General features: G+C 42.1%; 1 protein-coding gene across 1 annotated transcript in view; it reads right to left on the bottom strand.

The window, feature by feature from the left end:
- Positions 1 to 18,558, bottom strand: part of LOC147016923 (insulin receptor-like) — a 136,391-nt gene that overhangs the window by 68,604 nt on the left and 49,229 nt on the right. Inside the window, exons 7-8 of the mRNA XM_085847954.1 lie at positions 15,799 to 16,043; positions 2,808 to 2,975 (exon numbers count right to left, since the gene is read on the bottom strand). Of these exons, the coding sequence (XP_085704080.1) occupies positions 2,808 to 2,975; positions 15,799 to 16,043 (413 nt within the window). The remainder of the gene's footprint in view (positions 1 to 2,807; positions 2,976 to 15,798; positions 16,044 to 18,558) is intronic.

Below are 18,558 nucleotides of genomic sequence, written 5' to 3'. Positions count from 1 at the left end.
AAAAATTTTAAACTCTGTCTGCCTGGCAGTCCAACAAAATTGAAAATCATTCCAAACAGGAAACTGTTTTTAAGGATGTTATAAAGGACACATACAACATGCATGAAGAACTAATGTACCGTGTTGGATCGGATGGTGTAATAGTGACTGCAGAAAATGGCGGTAAAACAGAAATTATTTAGTGATACACCTTTAAACCTCCTTAAACCTTTATTTGAATTGAATGATATACTTGAAAAATGTAGATCACAAATCGCCTTCGAAATACTTCCAAGAACTATGCAATATATTGATATATAGCATGAAAGGGCATGGCTGGTGTTAAGAAGAGGCTGCCATATGGCTGTGTATGATTAGATACTGATTGACGCTGCGTTCTATGTTGATCAATCAAGCCTCCATCTCTAAAATTGTGACTCAACGTCGTCTTATTACAGCGTATAAGGGTGGTCTATAAGATTGCTTCAGTAGTGCTAAACTTCCACATGTTTTAACGATGTTTAAAATCATTATTTTGTTAAAATTGAAGTACAGGAGGGCCTTGCCATTCATGGGTTTCCCCTTCACGGATTCGCTCTATCGTGATGAATTTATTGAGGCACGGTTTGTGGATTGTGGTCAATGCACTCAAATAATCGCGGGTTGGTGAACTATTTACCACATTTATTCACCGAATTAACATGGGCACCTCACCGAATTAACAATAACCACCTCACAACCTCCAACATCACCATCTCCATCATTTCTATTAACTTGTCTTTATCGTCACCATCATCAACATCACCATCACATTATTGGATCAATTTTATCATCATTGTTATTAAAGGTAAATTTCATGATGTTAATAACTCAAGAATATATACTTTATATTTTATGTTGTTAATACAGGAAAATAAGCCTGGTGTTGGTTTAACAGTTAAGGTAGCTGGCTTAAGATGTTAGGGTTTTGTGTTTGAGCCTCTGTCGTTCCGTTAAATAACACCAGGTGGGTTCACTCAGCCTGTCATCCTTCCAAGGTTGGCAAAATGAGGACCAGTCTACTGGAAACAGGGGGTACTGCATCAGCGGATCAGCGGCACAGCCACGCTTCCTGCAATGATGCAACCAGCAGCCACATGCTGTGCATAAAAGAATAATACAGGAAAATAATATTTTGTTTTATGTTCTTAATACCTCATTTATTCATAAAAAAAATCACACAAAAGCAATGCATAAACATGTTGATTTAGGGTACAGTTGAAGAACCCAATCCAATTTTCCCCTTTACCCCTAAGTTTGTACATCACTGATTTGCGGTTCACGTGGATTTTCAAGAATGTAACCCCCGGGAACGGCATCGAGGATTAACATCTTGGTGTGACTATCGCGGATCACCATGTTAGTGTGACTATCGTGGATCACGAGACCTGTAAGACTATGGCGGTATCGCTTCATACCCTTATCGCTATTGTACCAGTATGAATATAGTGGATCGCCATGTTGGGAATCAACACAGGCTTTCTAAAGCACACCCAATTCATATAAATAACCGATTGGCAATTGCTTTAAAAGCAGCTGTTAGGGTTATAAAAAAAATTATAAGATTTTTTTTCAATCCAATATGGCTGCCAGACCATATGACCTATGAATTATTTGTGAACACCCTGGTATCGCCAATGCTTGGGGAACATGTGGGTGAAGTTTCCCCATGATCTGTCAAGCCATTCTGGAGAAGGGGATTTCTAAAGGTTTATTCTTCAAAATCACAGCTGCCAAACCATGTGACTGATGACGTCATAGCTGGAGAACTTTTTGTTCCTTATGGATAGCCGATCATACCTGTAAAATTTCGCCTCGATCTGTTCAGCCATTTCAGAAAAGAAGATTTTTGAAAGTTTTTATGTTTTAAAAAAAAATGGCTGCCAAACCACGTGACTGACGACGTCATCAATTTTTTTTTCCCCCACATACAATTTAGCCCGAGATGACCCTCACAAATCTTCATACTGATCAGATAAACGGTTTGACGTATGGAATTATGATGTCATAACGAAGCCACCTATGACCTCATCAAAAAAAATCACACTTGTTTCCCATGGGGAGTACTTCGCATGTGCCAAGTTTCAATTTTTCCATAAAAAAGTTTTGGAAATACAGAGGTCCAAACTTTTTCCTTTTTTCTAATATGGCTGCCACATGGCCATTATTGCATGTCATTATTATCATTACAAGATTCTACATGAGTAGTCATCCCTCTGGTGAAAATTTTGTTTCAATTGGATAAGCGGTTGTGGAGAAAACAGAGAAAATTAGTATGGACAGACGTAGGTATTGCTGGACGGACAACCCGAAAACATAATGTGTCAGGCGACTTCATCAGCGGAGGAATAAAAAAATCCATTCTATTTATTACTCCATCCTTTCCAAAAAATATTCCATTCTCCAGTTTCATTAATTTGTGGTTCTGACCTTTGAGCCCTGATCCAATTCTCCCAACTTTTGATTTCTAACTTTCCTCCCTCTTCGGCCTGTGAATGGTGACATCCCCAACCCTCAATCCACCCTGACATAATCCAGATCCCCTGCCACATCCGCCCATACCTATTTTTATTAAACATACCTTCTCTCAAACCTCGGTTCTCTCTTTCTCTCTTGCTTTTAAGAGGGAAACATTGCTTCATCACATTCTTTTCCAAAACAGTCAGCATACCTCTCTCAATATTTGGTTGTGAAAATTGTCGTCTTTTAAGCCTGAAAGCATTCTACCATGATGGAACAGACATACTTTGTCTTTGCCTGTCAAATATAAAGAGTAATGTCGTGCTCACCACGCAGACAGTAATCGAGTGTGTACAGCTCCACGTCCTCAGCTTGGCGATGCCAGCGGATGTGGTAGTGTGTGACATTACCATTTGAGTTCCGAGGAGCCTTCCACTTCACCGTGAGGTTTGACGAGAATTGGGAAGTCAACACCACATCTCGAGGTATCGTGGGGGCTGTGGGAGTGCGAAATGTACAATCAAATAAAGGCCAATAAGGAATGCACAAGAACTTCCCTATTCATGAACATTTAATTATTTACGTTTTGGAGTCTGCTTTCGCACAATAATTTTTATCACATCATGATAGCACACACTTCATTATATTACTCGGGCTGAAGCCAGACGAGCAAGGCCAGTCTCACAAGTGTTGTTCTTCAGTGGCAAAATTGGTGACTCGAGGCTCATTTTTACAAAGGCCCAATGAAGTTCACTTCGGAGTAGTGTTAGTCAGGCATTTTGACAACTTTATTGGCTACAGTGAAAATAAATCAAACACTTCATAATGTCATGATCATCAACCTTACATCTCACATGGCAGATTAATTCGATAATAACCGACATGGAAAATGTGATTGTTAAGAACAGAACTTAGAAAATGGAGAAAGACTAAGAGTTTGAATTGAATGAAACATCGGTGCCAGACTTTACTAGTTTGAGGACACAGATGGACCTGGTTTGGGAATAGCGGTAGAGATGTGTTTACCTGGTGTGCGTTTCTCCTTGGTTTGGGGAATTACCTGGTGTGTGTTTCTCCCCTACAAGTTGTAAAGGTGAGATGTTTAAAGGTTATTGCTTCACTACAGACCTTCATATACCCAGGTCTAGATGATTATAACAAAACATGAACTGAATCAAATAATAAAGAAACAGAAAGAGAATTTTGTGTTTTGATCAATCCCCAGCACAACGTCATCTCATCATGCATATTGATTTAAAAATATTGCATTTGGTGTTTCTTTTGTTTTTTAAGAGTTTTAGGCTCATGGAGGAGCTTCTGAATATCTCATATACAGAACACGGACATTGCGGACAAATCAGCCGTGTGTTATGGGATTTGAATCTCGGTCCGAGAACAATGAGCTAAGTTTAGCCCAACCCTCTTACTTGTAGGTTGCTGTGTTTCTTCCCCTCTTCTTATTCCTCTTTTCTTTTTGTTCATCCCCTGTCTGAGAGTTGCCCCACTATCCTACTGACAGTTCATACCCTCTGTCACCTTGCTCTTCCAAGAGCCCCAATCTTGTAAATACAAAAGTAGAAAGAGCAATTAGAGATTGCAGACCCTCGCCAGGACTTGTTTTGTGTGGTGTTGTTTTGTGTGGCAAATAAATGGAAGGATTTACTAAATGAAAGGTCATTAATTGCAAATTAATGGTGTAAAGGTCAAAAGGTGTAAAGGTCTGAAAATGTCTAAAGGGGTCGAAAGCGTCTAAAGGGTTAAAAGTTTCTTAAAAAGGTGTTAAAAAGTCTTCAGGATCTAAAGGGTGTAATTTAAGGTTGAAAGGGTCTGAATTGTCTTAAAAGGTCTAAACTCCAAAGGGTCTTAAACATCTAAAAATAGTCGAAAGGTCAAGTAGTTCGAAAGTGTCTAAAGGGTATTAAAATGTCTGAGAGGTGTGAAGATGTGAAGGTCTAAAAGAGTCTAAAGCAGTGTTTCTCAAGGGGGTGGTGGGGCATGAGGATTCAGAATTAATGAATCAATATATGATCGCTTTCATAGCTTTGCACTTTCAAATTTTCAAAAGTTTGAAGCTGCGACTGATGCCTCATAGCGTCATAACTAAAAACTGCTTCACCGCACCCTTGTTAGCCAATCCGCCGGTAAGGCGTGCCCTTGATTAATTCAACGCTGTTACGTCACTATGACTTGCTTTTCGTCAAGGGGAATTCCTTATATGTCGTATATACTGTAGTGTCTCCAATCATGGTGGGGCGTACGATTTTTTTGAAAATCAAAGTGGGGCGTGGGACAAAAAAGGTTAAGAAACACTGGTCTAAAGGGTCCAGTAGGGTCTTAAATGATCAGAAAAGGATCTTAGAGGGTCTAAAAGAGTCTAAAAAGGGTCTAAAGGATAGAAAGGGGTCTACAGGGTGGAAGGGGTCTGAAGGGGTCGAAGGGATGGGTCAAAGAAGTCTAAATGGTGCGAAGGTCTAAAGGGCAATGACAAACCACCCAGTATAACCCTTGCTCAGGAATCTGCTTTGGCGGCACAACCACTCAGTAAAAATCTTCTGTCCGTCTGGAAGGCCAATCATGACATGCAATTATTTATCGTCCCTATGCATGCACAATCTACAAAATCACATACATGTCAAAAACGTTCCCACGGTATGTCCGTCCTGTTAGATCAAGCTTGTCGTGAAGCTCCAGATCAGTCCTCTGATATTCGTAAACAAGAAAGGCATATTGGAATCAAATTCAGAACCCGTTTGTATGTACCGTCCAGCCAAAGGTAACCAGCACCGAGGGCGCTTCCATTCAACCAATCACGTGACCACATTCTGCGCATGAACAAAATTTCAATATTTTATGACTTCATTGACCGCTGCTCCTCATCCAGTTGAGCTTCAGGACCAGTGGTCATATTTTCATTATTATCCTCGTTATCGTCATTTTCATCATCAACATTATCATTGTTATTTTCATTATCATGATTATCATAATCATTTCCTATGTTGTTATTATTATTGTCATTATGTGCAATTATCATTAACCTCCGCCATCTTCGAAGATGGATGGAGGTTACCGTTTTCAGCCCTTTCTGCTTGTTTGTTTGTTTGTTTGTTTGTGAACAGTATTACGGAAAAACTCCTTGACGGATTTTGATGAAACTTGGTGGGGGGGTTAGGTATGGTCCAAGGATCATGCCATTAAATTTTGGACTTGGTCTCCCCCCCCCCAAAAAAAAAATTGAGAAAAAAAATATTGTTTTTTGCATTTCTCCATGTTTTAAGTGACTTACAACCCCCCCCCCCCAATTTTTTTTTTACCCTCGCCCCCCCCCAAAAAAATAGAGAATTTTTTTGCATTTCTACATGTTTTAAGTGATTTCGAACCCCCCCAAAAAAAATTGTAAGAAAATTTTTTTTTTTGCATTTCTACATGTTTTAAGTGATTTCCAACCCCCCCAAAAAAAAATTGTTAGAGAAAAACAATTTTTTTTTTTGCATTTCTACATATTTAAAGTGATTTCCAACACCCCCCACCACAAAAAAAATTTGTTTGAGAATTTTTTTTTATTTTTTTGCATTTTTATATGTTTTAAGTGATTTCCAACCCCCACCCCAAAAAAAAATTGTTACCCCCCAATTTTTTTTTGCATTTCTACATCTTTTAAGTGATTTCCACCCCCCCCCAAAAAAAATTGTTAGAGAAAAAAAAAATTCAGCAACTTTTTTATCAAAACAAAATTTCGATTTTTTTTTTTTTTTTTTTTGCATTTTTACATGTCATAAGTGATTTCCAACCCCCCCCCCCCCCCGCCAAAAAAAATGGAGAAAAGAACTATAACTCTGTCAGCACTGTTGACATCATATTTAATGAATAAGATCTAAGGTTCACTTGAGTGACCCAGCAGTATTGGCGGCAGAGGTTTTGCACTCTCCCGAGTGCTCCCCCTCTAGTTATCATTGTTATTATGAGTATTATGGACAATTATCATATTATTATTATTATGTATCATTATCATTATCATAATGGACAATTATCATTATTATTATTATATACAATTATCATTATTATTTTGTCCCATTACTATTATCAATGTTAATTTCATAACGTACAATTATCATCATTATTATTATTATTGTTATTATGTTCCATGATCTATATCCAGAATAATGGAGCAAGTGTCTGTATGTATCATCGACTCCTGTGAGAGGATTTGATCGAGGAAGCTGAAACTTTTAGGGATTAACGAGGCCACCATGAAGTTGAGTATGTGCAAGTTTCGTTTGATTCAATGAAGTTTTGAAAGAAAAATTTCGCCCATCTTGGCATTTTCTTCCTTTGGGGAGAAGATGTGTGAAATTGGAATTATCCAAGCTATATAACCACAATCTTAAATATAAATCTGAGTTTGTGTCTGTACGTCATAAACACCAACAATTGTACAGGCCACGTGTGTCTGTCTCTGTCTGTCTGTGTCTGTCTCTGTCTCTGTCTCTGTCTCTGTCTCTGTCTCTGTCTCTCTCTCTCTCTCTCTCTCTCTCTCTCTCTCTCTCTCTCTCTCTCTCTCTCTCTCTCTCTCTCTCTCTCTCTCTCTCTCTCTCTCTCTCTCTCTCTCTCTCTCTCTCTCTCTCTCTCTCTCTCTCTCTCTCTCCCCACCTCTCACCCACCACTTTCTCTCTCTCTCTCTCTCTCTCTCTCTCTCTCTCTCTCTCTCTCTCTCTCTCTCTCTCTCTCTCTCTCTCTCTCTCTCTCTCTCTCTCTCTCTCTCCCAACATCACAAACACTGCCCATTAAGCCAGGCCACGCCTTTCCTTCCAGCCACCCAGAAAATGCCGCTATCTTTTTCGCTCGACATTGCTCTGAGGGTTCATAGCTGCATCTGATGTGAATGTGAAGATTGAACAATGTATCTCTATCATTAAATAATGGTACCATTTTGAGGAAACAAAGGTACATTTTGATTACAACTCAAACGAGGTAATACATGTTTTGTTTCCAGTGATCGCAGCAGCGGTCTCACAAACACCGCCAGATTAAGTTAATTCTCATGTTATGCAGAGGAAAGAAAATGGTGGTCTTTCATGAGGAAAAAAACAAAACTTTTGGTTTTTGCCCTACTTTTTAAGCCTTATAAACAAATTGATGGACGTGTAATTTGCATATCATGTGATGTAAATAAACATCAGAGGCGACAAAAATCCTCTTGGTCGTGAAATACCTGCATACGTAATTAATTAGTCAGAAGGCCGTGAAAATTCCCCAGAGATATTGATGCAAATACACTTTAAATACGTTATGTACACATACACTTTAAAGTTATATGAAATGTACACGTTCACTTTCGTACACTCAACATCACCTCTGAGCTTATGTAAGTTTTTAAAACGAAAACAACGTGTTGAAGACTGAATACAGTTCGTTTTTTTGTATGTACTGTATGCTGTTGAGATGTCCAGCGGTGTGTGTTTGTGGTGTTGTGCATAGACTGGACGCTAGAGCGAGCGATGAGGAAGAAGGAGTTCTGGGTGAGAGGTCAGCAGGTGTGCAGTGCAAAGCTTGTTACGTTCCGATGTTTGGTTGAATAAAACCGTTGGAGGATATTGGACTCCTGGTTCTTGGAGTATTTTACGATACAATAAACTGGTGATGAGGATGGGATTGAACTTGAATTCATCAACACCCTTTCTGCAAAACCCGGGTGGGCCTTCAATGCCTTTTATGGCCTGGACTCGTGTCTTTGAAAACTACGTGCTGGCAATACAGGATAATGCACTCGCTGGTGCATGAAAGCGCGCACTATTGAAACATTGCTTACGCACAGAAGGCCAGAGATTCTTCGATACACTAACGGAAGCTGATAATAGCGAGGAGACTGCACTGATGGACTTGAGGAACTTTTTTTGTCCCAAGAGTTAATGTCGCGGCAGAACGATATAAATTTTGTCAACCTGGTCAGAAAAATGGCGAGTCTACGGAACAATATATTGCTTCATTAAGGGAGATGGTCATCACATGCGAGTTTGCAGAGCAGGCAGACGAAATGATCCAGGACCAGCTCCTTGAGAAAAAAAAACTCACCTCGCATTAGAGAACGTTTGCTACTATAAATGGAACTGACATTACAGAAAGTTATAACCATGGCGAGACAGATTGAATCGGCAATGGTGGAGGCTCAGATCATAGGCCAAGGCGTTCAGACTCAGGATTCGCAGGGCCGCAAGAGACCCTTTCGACTCACTGTGAATGGGATGTCAGATGAGCGAACTCAACCGGCTCAAAAGAAAACGTGTTGTAGATGTGGATTTGTAAATCACACGGCCAACGACTATGGATGTCCAGCAAAGGACGCCCAGTGCAACAGCTGCAAAAAGAGAGGACACTTTGCTAAAGTATGCCAGGGCTCTAAACAGGTTCACTAAGTGACTGTCCCTGATGTAAATGTGTTGAGTGTAGATAATAGGGCTCGAGATGCTGATAAGATAATGTGCACTGTACAAGTTACTGCTGCCGGGGGAGAGCCGATAGACATTGAATTACTGTTAGATACAAGCTCGGCAGTGTCAATACTTGCCGAATCCGTCTTCCTGCAATGTTTCAACAATGTGCCACTGACTGAGTCAAAACTACACCTGGTTAGCTACCTGAGAAATCCGATACCTGTGCGTGGTTGCCTGCATGTAGATATGACTTTCAAGAATTACTGTGCGCCCGCTAAACTTTATATAGTGCGGAGCGGCACTGCCATTCTGGGCAGGGACGTGGTTGCTGCACTTGACATGCAACTACTGAATGGTCGCATCACTTATTCCACCCAAAGCACTGCAAATCAAACCCCAGTTGCAAATATTACAGGTGACAACATGGAGGACACCCTTGGCTGTGCAAAGGGATTTATTCATCCCGTTAAAATGTGACCCAATGTGACTCCAGTCCAGCAAAAGCTGCACCGTTTACATTTGTCTGAGAGAGATTCTGTTTAACTGGATGTAAATGAGCCAATCAAATCATCAGAGTGGATTTCACCAATTGTCGTGACGACAAAGAAAAACGGAGGGATTCGTCTGTGCGTTGATTTGCGAGAAGCAAATAAAGTGGTGGTGACGACGGATATCCTCTTCCGCATATTGAGGAAATGTTTGCAGAGCTGCGAGGTGGCACACTTTTCTCCACATTGGATCTGCAAAGTTGTACCACCATGTTGTATTGCATGAGAACAGCAGGGATCTTTCTGCCTTCATTACACATGAGGGACTGTTTCGCTACAAACGAATCTGTTACAGGCTTGCTTCAGCACCAAGCTGTTTTGAGAAGATGATGTCTGCCGTTTAAAAAAAATCAACCCGGAGCTCGGTGTTAAGCTGCTGTCACACCTTGACGTTTTAGCCAGCGTATGGCAAGGTATCAAAATGTATGTAAAACGCTGGTGTACGCTGAACTAATGATGTTTTTTTTTCCAGTTTTGGACGTATTCATAACGAGTTGGACGTATGCATAACGTATTAGTAACGTACACAGAACGTTTCGATAACATATAGATAACTTATATCAACGAATGCTGAGCGTGTTGTCGGCGTTCACAACCTATGCCCAACGATAGTCTAACTTATGCATAGCGCGGCAGCGTATCGCCGACGATCACGTGGTGTAGCCTATTAAAAGGCTGCGGCTCGACGATTCAAATCATAACTGCACTAGACATCAAAGTGTCAAACCGCTGTCACACCTTGATGTTTATCCAGCGTATGCCGACGTATGAAAAATTTGCCAAATACGCTGGCAGACGTCGAATACGTTATGGGTAAGTTTTGTATACGTTAAGAGCACACTGAAGCATGCTGGCATACGTCGTAGCACACCGAGTACATCGAAAAATTTTCAGCATGTTGAAAATTTTTCGACGTACGCCAGCATATGACGCACACGTTCCGCATACACTGGTCATAAGTTGTAGGCACGTTACGCGATCGTTGACACACGTCGACACACGTTACTTGTAAGTTACTCATAAGTCGAAACATGTCGAGGTAATGTTTAGCGTACCCAAAACTTATTTCTAACCAATGAGTAACATGCTTTGAACCTATGTGTAACGTATCTCCAATGCACATTGACGTATGTAGATGTATTTGATTGACGTCTTCCGGACGACCACAGAACTTACTGAACGTGTTTCTAACTTACAGCTACCGTATAATGGTGTATTGGCAGCATTTAGGGGAATTGGTATATAAAAATGGGCTTCACAGGAGGAACCCGTCAGTGTTCCAGACTCCATGTTTTTTTTGGGAGGGGGGGGGTCGCGGCTCCAAAAGGTTGAGAACCACTGCGCTAGACATTACCTCGACGTGTTTCGACTTATGAGTAACTTACAAGTAACACGTGTCGACGTGTGTCAACGATAGCGTAACGTGCCTACAACGTATGCCAGCGTATGCAGAACGTGTGAGTCATACGCTGGCATACGTCGAAAAATTTCAAGCATGTTCAAATTTATCAATGATCTCTCGGACTCTCTGGAAAATCCTCTATTTCTCTTTGCCGACGACTCCACCCTCTGCTGTACCATCTGTCATCCCTCAGACCGGCAAGCAGCAGCTTCTTCGCTCACTGCAGATCTGGATAAAATCACAAACTGGTCCAACACGTGGAACATGTCTTTCAATCCAGACAAATCTCACAATCTCACTATGTCTCTTCGAAAGGACCGTTTACAACCCCCCCCCCCCCCATCCACTTTCTCAACAATCCTCTGGAAGAAGTCTTTTCCTTCAAGCTTATGGGTCTCACTATCTGCCATGACCTTTTCTGGGAAAGTCACATTTCCAACCTCGCCTCAAAAGCCAGTCGCCGACTGGGAATCCTCCGTCGTGCAAAGTCCTTCCTCGGCCCTCTTGAGCTCCTGACCACTTACAAAGCTTTTGTCCGTAGCCTGATGGAGCACTGCTCTCCCCTCTGGGCTGGTGCTCCTGCCTCCCACCTTTCTCGGCTTCACGCTGTCGAAACCAGGGCATTTAAGATCATTGGCATCTCCCGCAATGAAGCTGAGTCTTTGGGCCTCTCACTCAATCACCGCAGGTTGGTCAGTGGTCTTTCTGTCTTCTACCGACTCCTCTCCAGCCTTGCCCCCCCTGCTCTCTCTGCGATTTGTCCCCACCACATTTCCACAGGGCGATCAAGGTCCGCCAACAACCCCCTTCTGGTAAAACTACCAAAATCACGAATCACTGCTCATCTTCACTCTTTCATTCCTCTTTTTTCCCGCCTTTGGAATAAACTTCCTCACTCTATTGTTTCCCATTCTTCCCTCCAGGCTTTCAAAACAGCTGTTCACCACCACCTCTTATCTTCCCCCATCCAAATCCTCGATCTTTTCTACCCCCGATAATCCACCCAAGCCCACTTCCTTCAATTCTCCTGCTTTCCTTCCTGAAAGTCCCTGTAATGTCCATCTTCTCTTCGCCATGTTCCCCGTCCCATCCCCATCCCTCTCCCTTCCACAGTTCACCTAATGTGTCTGTTCCCCACTGTTTTGTCCCTTCCACTCCCGCCCCTCTTGTCTCATGCCTCCTTGCTGTGAGTTGTGTGTTAGCTCTCATACGAGCCTCGACCAAGGTATACAAAAAAAAAAAAATTGTCGACGTACTACGACGTATGCCAGCGTGCTCTTAACGTATACAAAACTTACCCATAACGTATTCGACGTGTGCCAGCGTTTTAGACAAATTTTTCATATGTCGGCATACGCTGGCTAAATCGTCAAGGTGTGACAGGGCCTTTACCTTGATGGTGTAATCGTTTTTTGGAGGGACTCCCAAAGCACATGACAAACACCTCAGAGTGGTGCTACAGCGCATCGATGCAGCTGGACTGAAAATGAACCTTTCAAAATGCCACTTCAGACAGACAGACAGAGCTGTCATTTTTAGGACATGTAGCATCACACATGAGACTGAAACCTGACCCTGCCCATATTGTTGCGGTGTCAGAAGCACCCCCACCAAAGGACGTGCAGAGCTTGCGCTCTTTTCTCAGGCTCACGTCATGGTATGCGAAGTTCATCCCTATCTATGCATCGATTGTTGAACTCCTGAGAGAATTACTGCGGGGACCATTCCCCTTCTCTTGGTCAGTCACAGCACAGCAGTTTCGATTCGGTTGAAGAACTGATTGTCAGTAGTCCAGCTCTTGCTCTCTTTGATCCAGAGCTACACACCATAGTGGCAACTGACGCCTCTGATTATGACCTTGGAGCGGTCTTGATACAAATTCATGCTGACAAAATGGAGAAAACTATCGCATTTGCATCCTGAACGCTGACTGAATCAGAAAGAAAATATTCCACGGGGGAGAAGGAAGCACTTGGATGCGTGTGGGCGACAGAGAAGTGGGGCACTTATCTCTGGAGTAGACATTACACTTTACGCACTGACGACAGTCCTCTCACGACACTCCTTTCCACGAAAGGATTGGGAAGAGCTGGAATGCGCGTGGCCAGATGGTCCGCACGGCTTCTGTCATTTAGTTATGACATTCAGTACAAGCCTAGCCCTGAAAACGTTACCGCTGATTGCTTGTCTCACCTTCCACTACCTACTTCAGAGCCCAATCTGGAAGATGATGTTGAGGTTGTCATGCTCACATTGACCCTCACTGCGGTGACAGCTGAAGAATTCAAAACTGCCTGTATTTCCTGCCCCATTCAAACAAAATTGCGTGAATTGCTTACAAAGCGCTGGCCGAAAACGTCAACAGGCCTGGATCCTGTTCTCCTTCCTTACTTCAGATTGAAAACTGAGCTGTCACTACAAGAGGACCGCGTGATGAGAGGTACTCACCGCCTTCTCGTCCCTGAGGTATTACAGGCACATTTCATCAAATTTGCGCATGATACACACCAGGGCAGAGTGAGGACAAAGCAGCAGTTAAGAGATCTGTAATGGTGGCTGGGAATGGACGCGCATGTCGAGTCCGCAATCAAGGCTTGCAATACTTGCCAGCAGCACGACAAGACATATGTGACACACGCATCACCACTGCAGGTGGTTCCTTATCCCGACGCCGCTTGGGAGAAATTGGCAATCAACATAGTGGGGCCCTTTGATTCTGCACCACTGGATTGTCGTTTTGCTATCACTCTCATTGATTACTTTAGCAAATGGCCAGAAATTGCCTTTACCTCCCAGGTCACTTTCACGACAGTGATCAGGTTCCTGTCAACTGTCTTTAGCAGAGAAGGTAAGCCAAAAGAGTTGATATCTGACAATGTTTCACAATTCACATCTCAGGAATTTGAAGCCTTTCTGAAAGACAGAGACTTTATCCACAGGACGTCAGCAGTGTACAATCCACAAGTGAATGGGGAAATTGAGCAATTCAATAGAAGCTTAAAGGAAAGCTTGCTCACTGCTAACATTGAGGGGAAAGACCGGAAAACATTTACAATGGACTTTCTTCAAACATACCGGTCAACTCGACATGCCACAACGCAGAAATCACCTGCTGAAGTGCTTCATGGGAGAGAGATGCACACCAAGCAACATGTATCTGGTTTGCAGATGCCAAAGCCCAACACACTGTCACACAAAGACACGGCACTTGGAGTCCAAGAGAAGCAGAACAAGCAAAAGGTGAACACCAACAAATGCCGTGGAGCAAAGGATGTGAACTTTGAATGTGGTTCCTTCATCTGAGTGAGGAAACCTGGCATCCTCCGAAAGGGACAATCCAAATTTTCAGCGCCTCTCCAAGTTATTGAGCAGAGAGGATCTCACACATACAAACTGTCCGATAGATGGATCTGGAATGTGTCTCATTTAGCATCTGCCTGTCAAAGGAATGCAAGAGATCATGCCGAGCTACCACCCCTTCTTGACATCACCGCACCACCAGCGCAAGACACATCAGAATCTGTGCCGGTCGGCCAGAATGCCAGAATTTGCATACCTCCGGTCGAGACTCAAGATTATGTGATGAAGTAATGTAAAGTCCTCTGAGAATAAGAAAAGGAAGCTAATTTAAACTGTTGCCATGTTTATTATTATTTGTTTTGTGGTTTATCCATGCTGTGGCAATTATAACATTTCAACTTCTAGTTAATTGATATTGTTGTTGTCCACTGAGATACGGTATGCATGTGGTTAAAGTAAAGGGGATATGCGGTGGTGGTGTGCATAGACTGGACACTAGAAGGCGTGATGAGGAAGAAGGAGTTTGGGGTGAGAGGTCAGGAGGTATACAGGGCAAAAGCTCGTTACGTTCCGATGTTCGGTGGAATAAAACCGGTGGAAGATATTGAATTCCTCATTCTTGGAGTATTTCATGAAACAACAAACAGTGTTCAGTTGCCAAGCCAGCCATTCCTTATCAACAGTTTTGAAGGAAGTGCTTGCTTGAGTACTTTTGCCACTTGGTGAGCGCTCAACAAGAAACTTGGTAACTGAACACACCCGAGATTCATTACATGGTGACGATGATAAACATCTATACCATGACTTACTTCGGCCATATCGATGAATTTGTCCCTCAGTGGGCAGATTTCGATACGACACGGGTCAAGTTTATAGAGGCAACGACTCAAGTTCGAGGTTGGTCGGAATCAAAAGCGTGTTTTATTTTAATTATTTATATTTCCCAAACGTGGTTAAAAACCCTGCAAAAATTCCTTTGTAGGAGGAGGGAGTGGAAGTGTGGAGGTGAGAGGAGGTAGGAGGGAGAGGAAGGGTGTGGTCGGAGGAGGCAGGGGACGGGGTGTAGGTGGGAGGAGGGACCCGACGTTGCCCAGGAATTCCGCGTAGCCCTACTCGTGTATTATACATGCACATAAGCAGTACGCATGTTTTCACTTCATGTACTGTACGTAACCCAGGTTATTTTTATTTTTGGAAGTGATCGAGGCAGTGCTCTGTTGCCTATACACTGCCCAAATAAAGGGACATATCAGAAGAACGTGTTGCACGCTAAGAAAAAGATCGCTTGGAACAAGATTTGGTTTGTTCTTGCTGGATGAGCAATAAACCACCTCCACTGGACTACTAAAACTAGTATTTCAAAACAAAGACATCTCTTCATTCAAATGATTGTACAATGATGGATATTCCATGACTTACTGCTCGCACAACATCAGAACAGCAGTTTTATTTGAATTTGACTCTGCCATAGGTCAAACCCTGGAGTACAGTAGTCCACTACTGCAGGACAGAGATACCCTATAGGCCTATAGCATCACAACACTGGTGTGAAATTTGGTTGTATACTTGTTAATAAGTAATGAAACATGTACCAAAGCCTATTATGTTTAATCGCTGATGATCTGCAAGAGGCTCGAATTACCACTGGCATTCGTGCGAATGAAGAGAACGTTGCTCTTCGCTCCATGTCCAAGGTGTTCATTCAGCATGTATGCCCGAACAAACACTGCATACTGTGTCCATGGCTTGAGGCCACGGAGAATGGCACTTGGCAGCACACCAGAATCTCTTGCTTTGTCGGGCTTGGGAGCTTCAATGTCTATCACGGTCCAGCCATTAAACCCACAGACATCTTGCCCATCAAACTCTGTCACATTCTTGTGCGGTCTGCAAGACACGGTGAGTGCAAAGACTTGTTAGTCTTTCAGCATCTCTCAGCACTTTACGACCTCTTCGTTTATATTTGAAACTATGACCCATACTCATTATCACCAAATATTGGCAATTTTAAAATTACTGCAACACCTATACAACAGCAATAGGCAGAGGATGGCTGTCATAAGGACTTACAAAAACCATCAAGTGTTATCTTCATACCTCTGATACTATGTCGTAAAACTTGTTTGACTCGAGAGTTCATGTATCATACTTCAATTTTATCGTTAAACAAAAATCCATAAGTTTAGCACAACCGAAGAAGTCTAATATACATCTTTTCTACACTCGTTAACCCCCACTCCAATCCCTCTTCCTTCCAAATTTTCAGTTTTCCCTCCTAAAAGTTTTCTTCTGTGTCCATCTTATCCAGCCCATGCATCCACTGCATCATCTCCTGTCTCCATTCCTCTACACACCCATTGTTTGTCCACATCTACTTCCATATTGGTCTTAAACTCTGCTATTAGTGTTTCCCCCTTCTCTCAACTGTTCCTTTTGTCCTGTTGTGTTCTGCTCTGTTCAGTGTACCAGTACTCGCGCTTCCACCAGCCTCGATGATTTATACAAAAATGTAAAAAAAAACAATTGTTATACATTGTAATAAGATGACGTCGAGTCACAGTTTAGGAGAAGGAGGCCTTATTGATCACCATTGAACGCAGCATCAATCGGCATCTTCTTCACCCAGACCCTCTCACATGCCACACCCTCTCATGCTATAATATTTCAATACATAGCATGGTTCTTGTAAGTATTATGAAGGCAATTTGTGTTCTCCAGTATTGTGTAAGCCTGGTGTTGGCTTAGTGGTTAGGGTGGTGGCTTGGGATCCTCGGGTCCTGATTTTGAGTCCTGTTGGCTACTGAATTAACAATAGGTGGGGTTGACTCAGCCTATCGTCCTTCTGAGGTCAGTGAAATGAGTACCAGTGTACTGGTAGAGGGGCACAGCATCAGTGGCACAACTGTGCTCCAAGAAATGGTCGGAGTGGTGACCCATCCAAGATTGTGCCAAATAGCCAAAGAAAAACTGCTTTGGCAATTCCAATACTGCTTCCTAGTGCAATATGGATGTGATCCAATGTTCAAGTGTATGGATCCAAGACAGTGTTGTCTTCAAATATATAATTCAATTAAATATCAGTTTAAAGGCATTGGTTTTTTTAACCCAGTGTATATTCTATCACCCTAAAGTGTATATTACATCCTTTATCTAAAGCATCGCATTAGTTCTTCATGCCTGTTTTTGTGTCCTTTATGAAGAACTTAAGAACATTAAGTTTCTTGTTTAAAATTATTTTCAATTTTGTTTGACTGCCAGGCAGGAAGACAGAGTATGAATATTATCTCAATCCTCTTTGAGCATGCACGATCGGGACAAATTTAGAGACAAAGTACTGTAAAACGACAAACTTGTTCGAAATATAACATTCAATTTAAATAAGTTGTTGCTCAATTATAAACTGACGATCATAAACCGATCGGATGGATGGACGGACATGAACCAATTGCTCAACCCCGCTTTTCACTTTCACGTGCGCAGTGTAGAGATGGAAGTAAAACCAAGTCACAGCATGCAGCACTTCCACAATGGAACAAAATGTACATCCATCATGTTAGTTGTCTCATCTCATGGTCATGCTTTTGTGAAGTTGAAGCTTTCAGCTAACTCTTCTCCACATTTCATAAAGATTGTCCTATTTCATCCCCACCATTGTGCCAAATAGGTTTTATAAATCACAAAACAAAGCTATGACTCTTACTTCTGTATTTTCTTCCAAATTCGTGCTCCATCATGGCTCATTGCTACTCTCCTCAAAGTAATGGCGGAGACATTATATAAGTAATGATCCCACATTGGTGCACTAAGTGGAGCTTGTGGAACATTTTGATCTGGTACATCTGACCTACTGAGATTGCAGTGGGTGCATTAGGTTGTTTGAATGGAAGATAATGGCTTGTTCACAAAAATAGATTAATCTGTTGCTTCTTGTGGAGAGGACACCTCATGAGGATCACATCCATATTGCACTAGGAAGATGGTTTAGCACTGCAGACATCTTCATCCATGTATATGCAGTAATTTGCATGTGGAAAATCATGAAATGATCACATAGAGGAACACAATACACAACCAGGTATTTTCCGATATGAGACCTAATGTATGTGGATAATTAATCTAAAACTATTTACACCACTTGATAAACTAGAATAACAACCTTCGACAGTCACGATGTCGCCAGATATGCCTCTGCCCACATTATTGCATCATTCTACATACTTGTACCAAGTTTGATTTAAATCCCTGAACCCAGATTTAAAATATTAAATAATTCTGGCTTCCAGGCCATGCGTCCGATCAGGTTGAAATTTAAAACATATATGCCACATGTCTACTCGATCATAACTGTGACGTTTCACATCGATTGATGAAGTGGTTCAAGAGATAGAATTTTAAAAAGAGT

The sequence above is a fragment of the Eptatretus burgeri genome, chromosome 11, assembly GCF_056783735.1.
Source record: "Eptatretus burgeri isolate ZD-2024b chromosome 11, Ebu_testis_v1, whole genome shotgun sequence".
Classification (NCBI taxonomy): Eukaryota; Metazoa; Chordata; class Myxini; order Myxiniformes; family Myxinidae; genus Eptatretus; species Eptatretus burgeri.
Note: the sequence above shows the minus strand (reverse complement) of the source record. Positions and strands in the feature narration are given on the sequence as shown.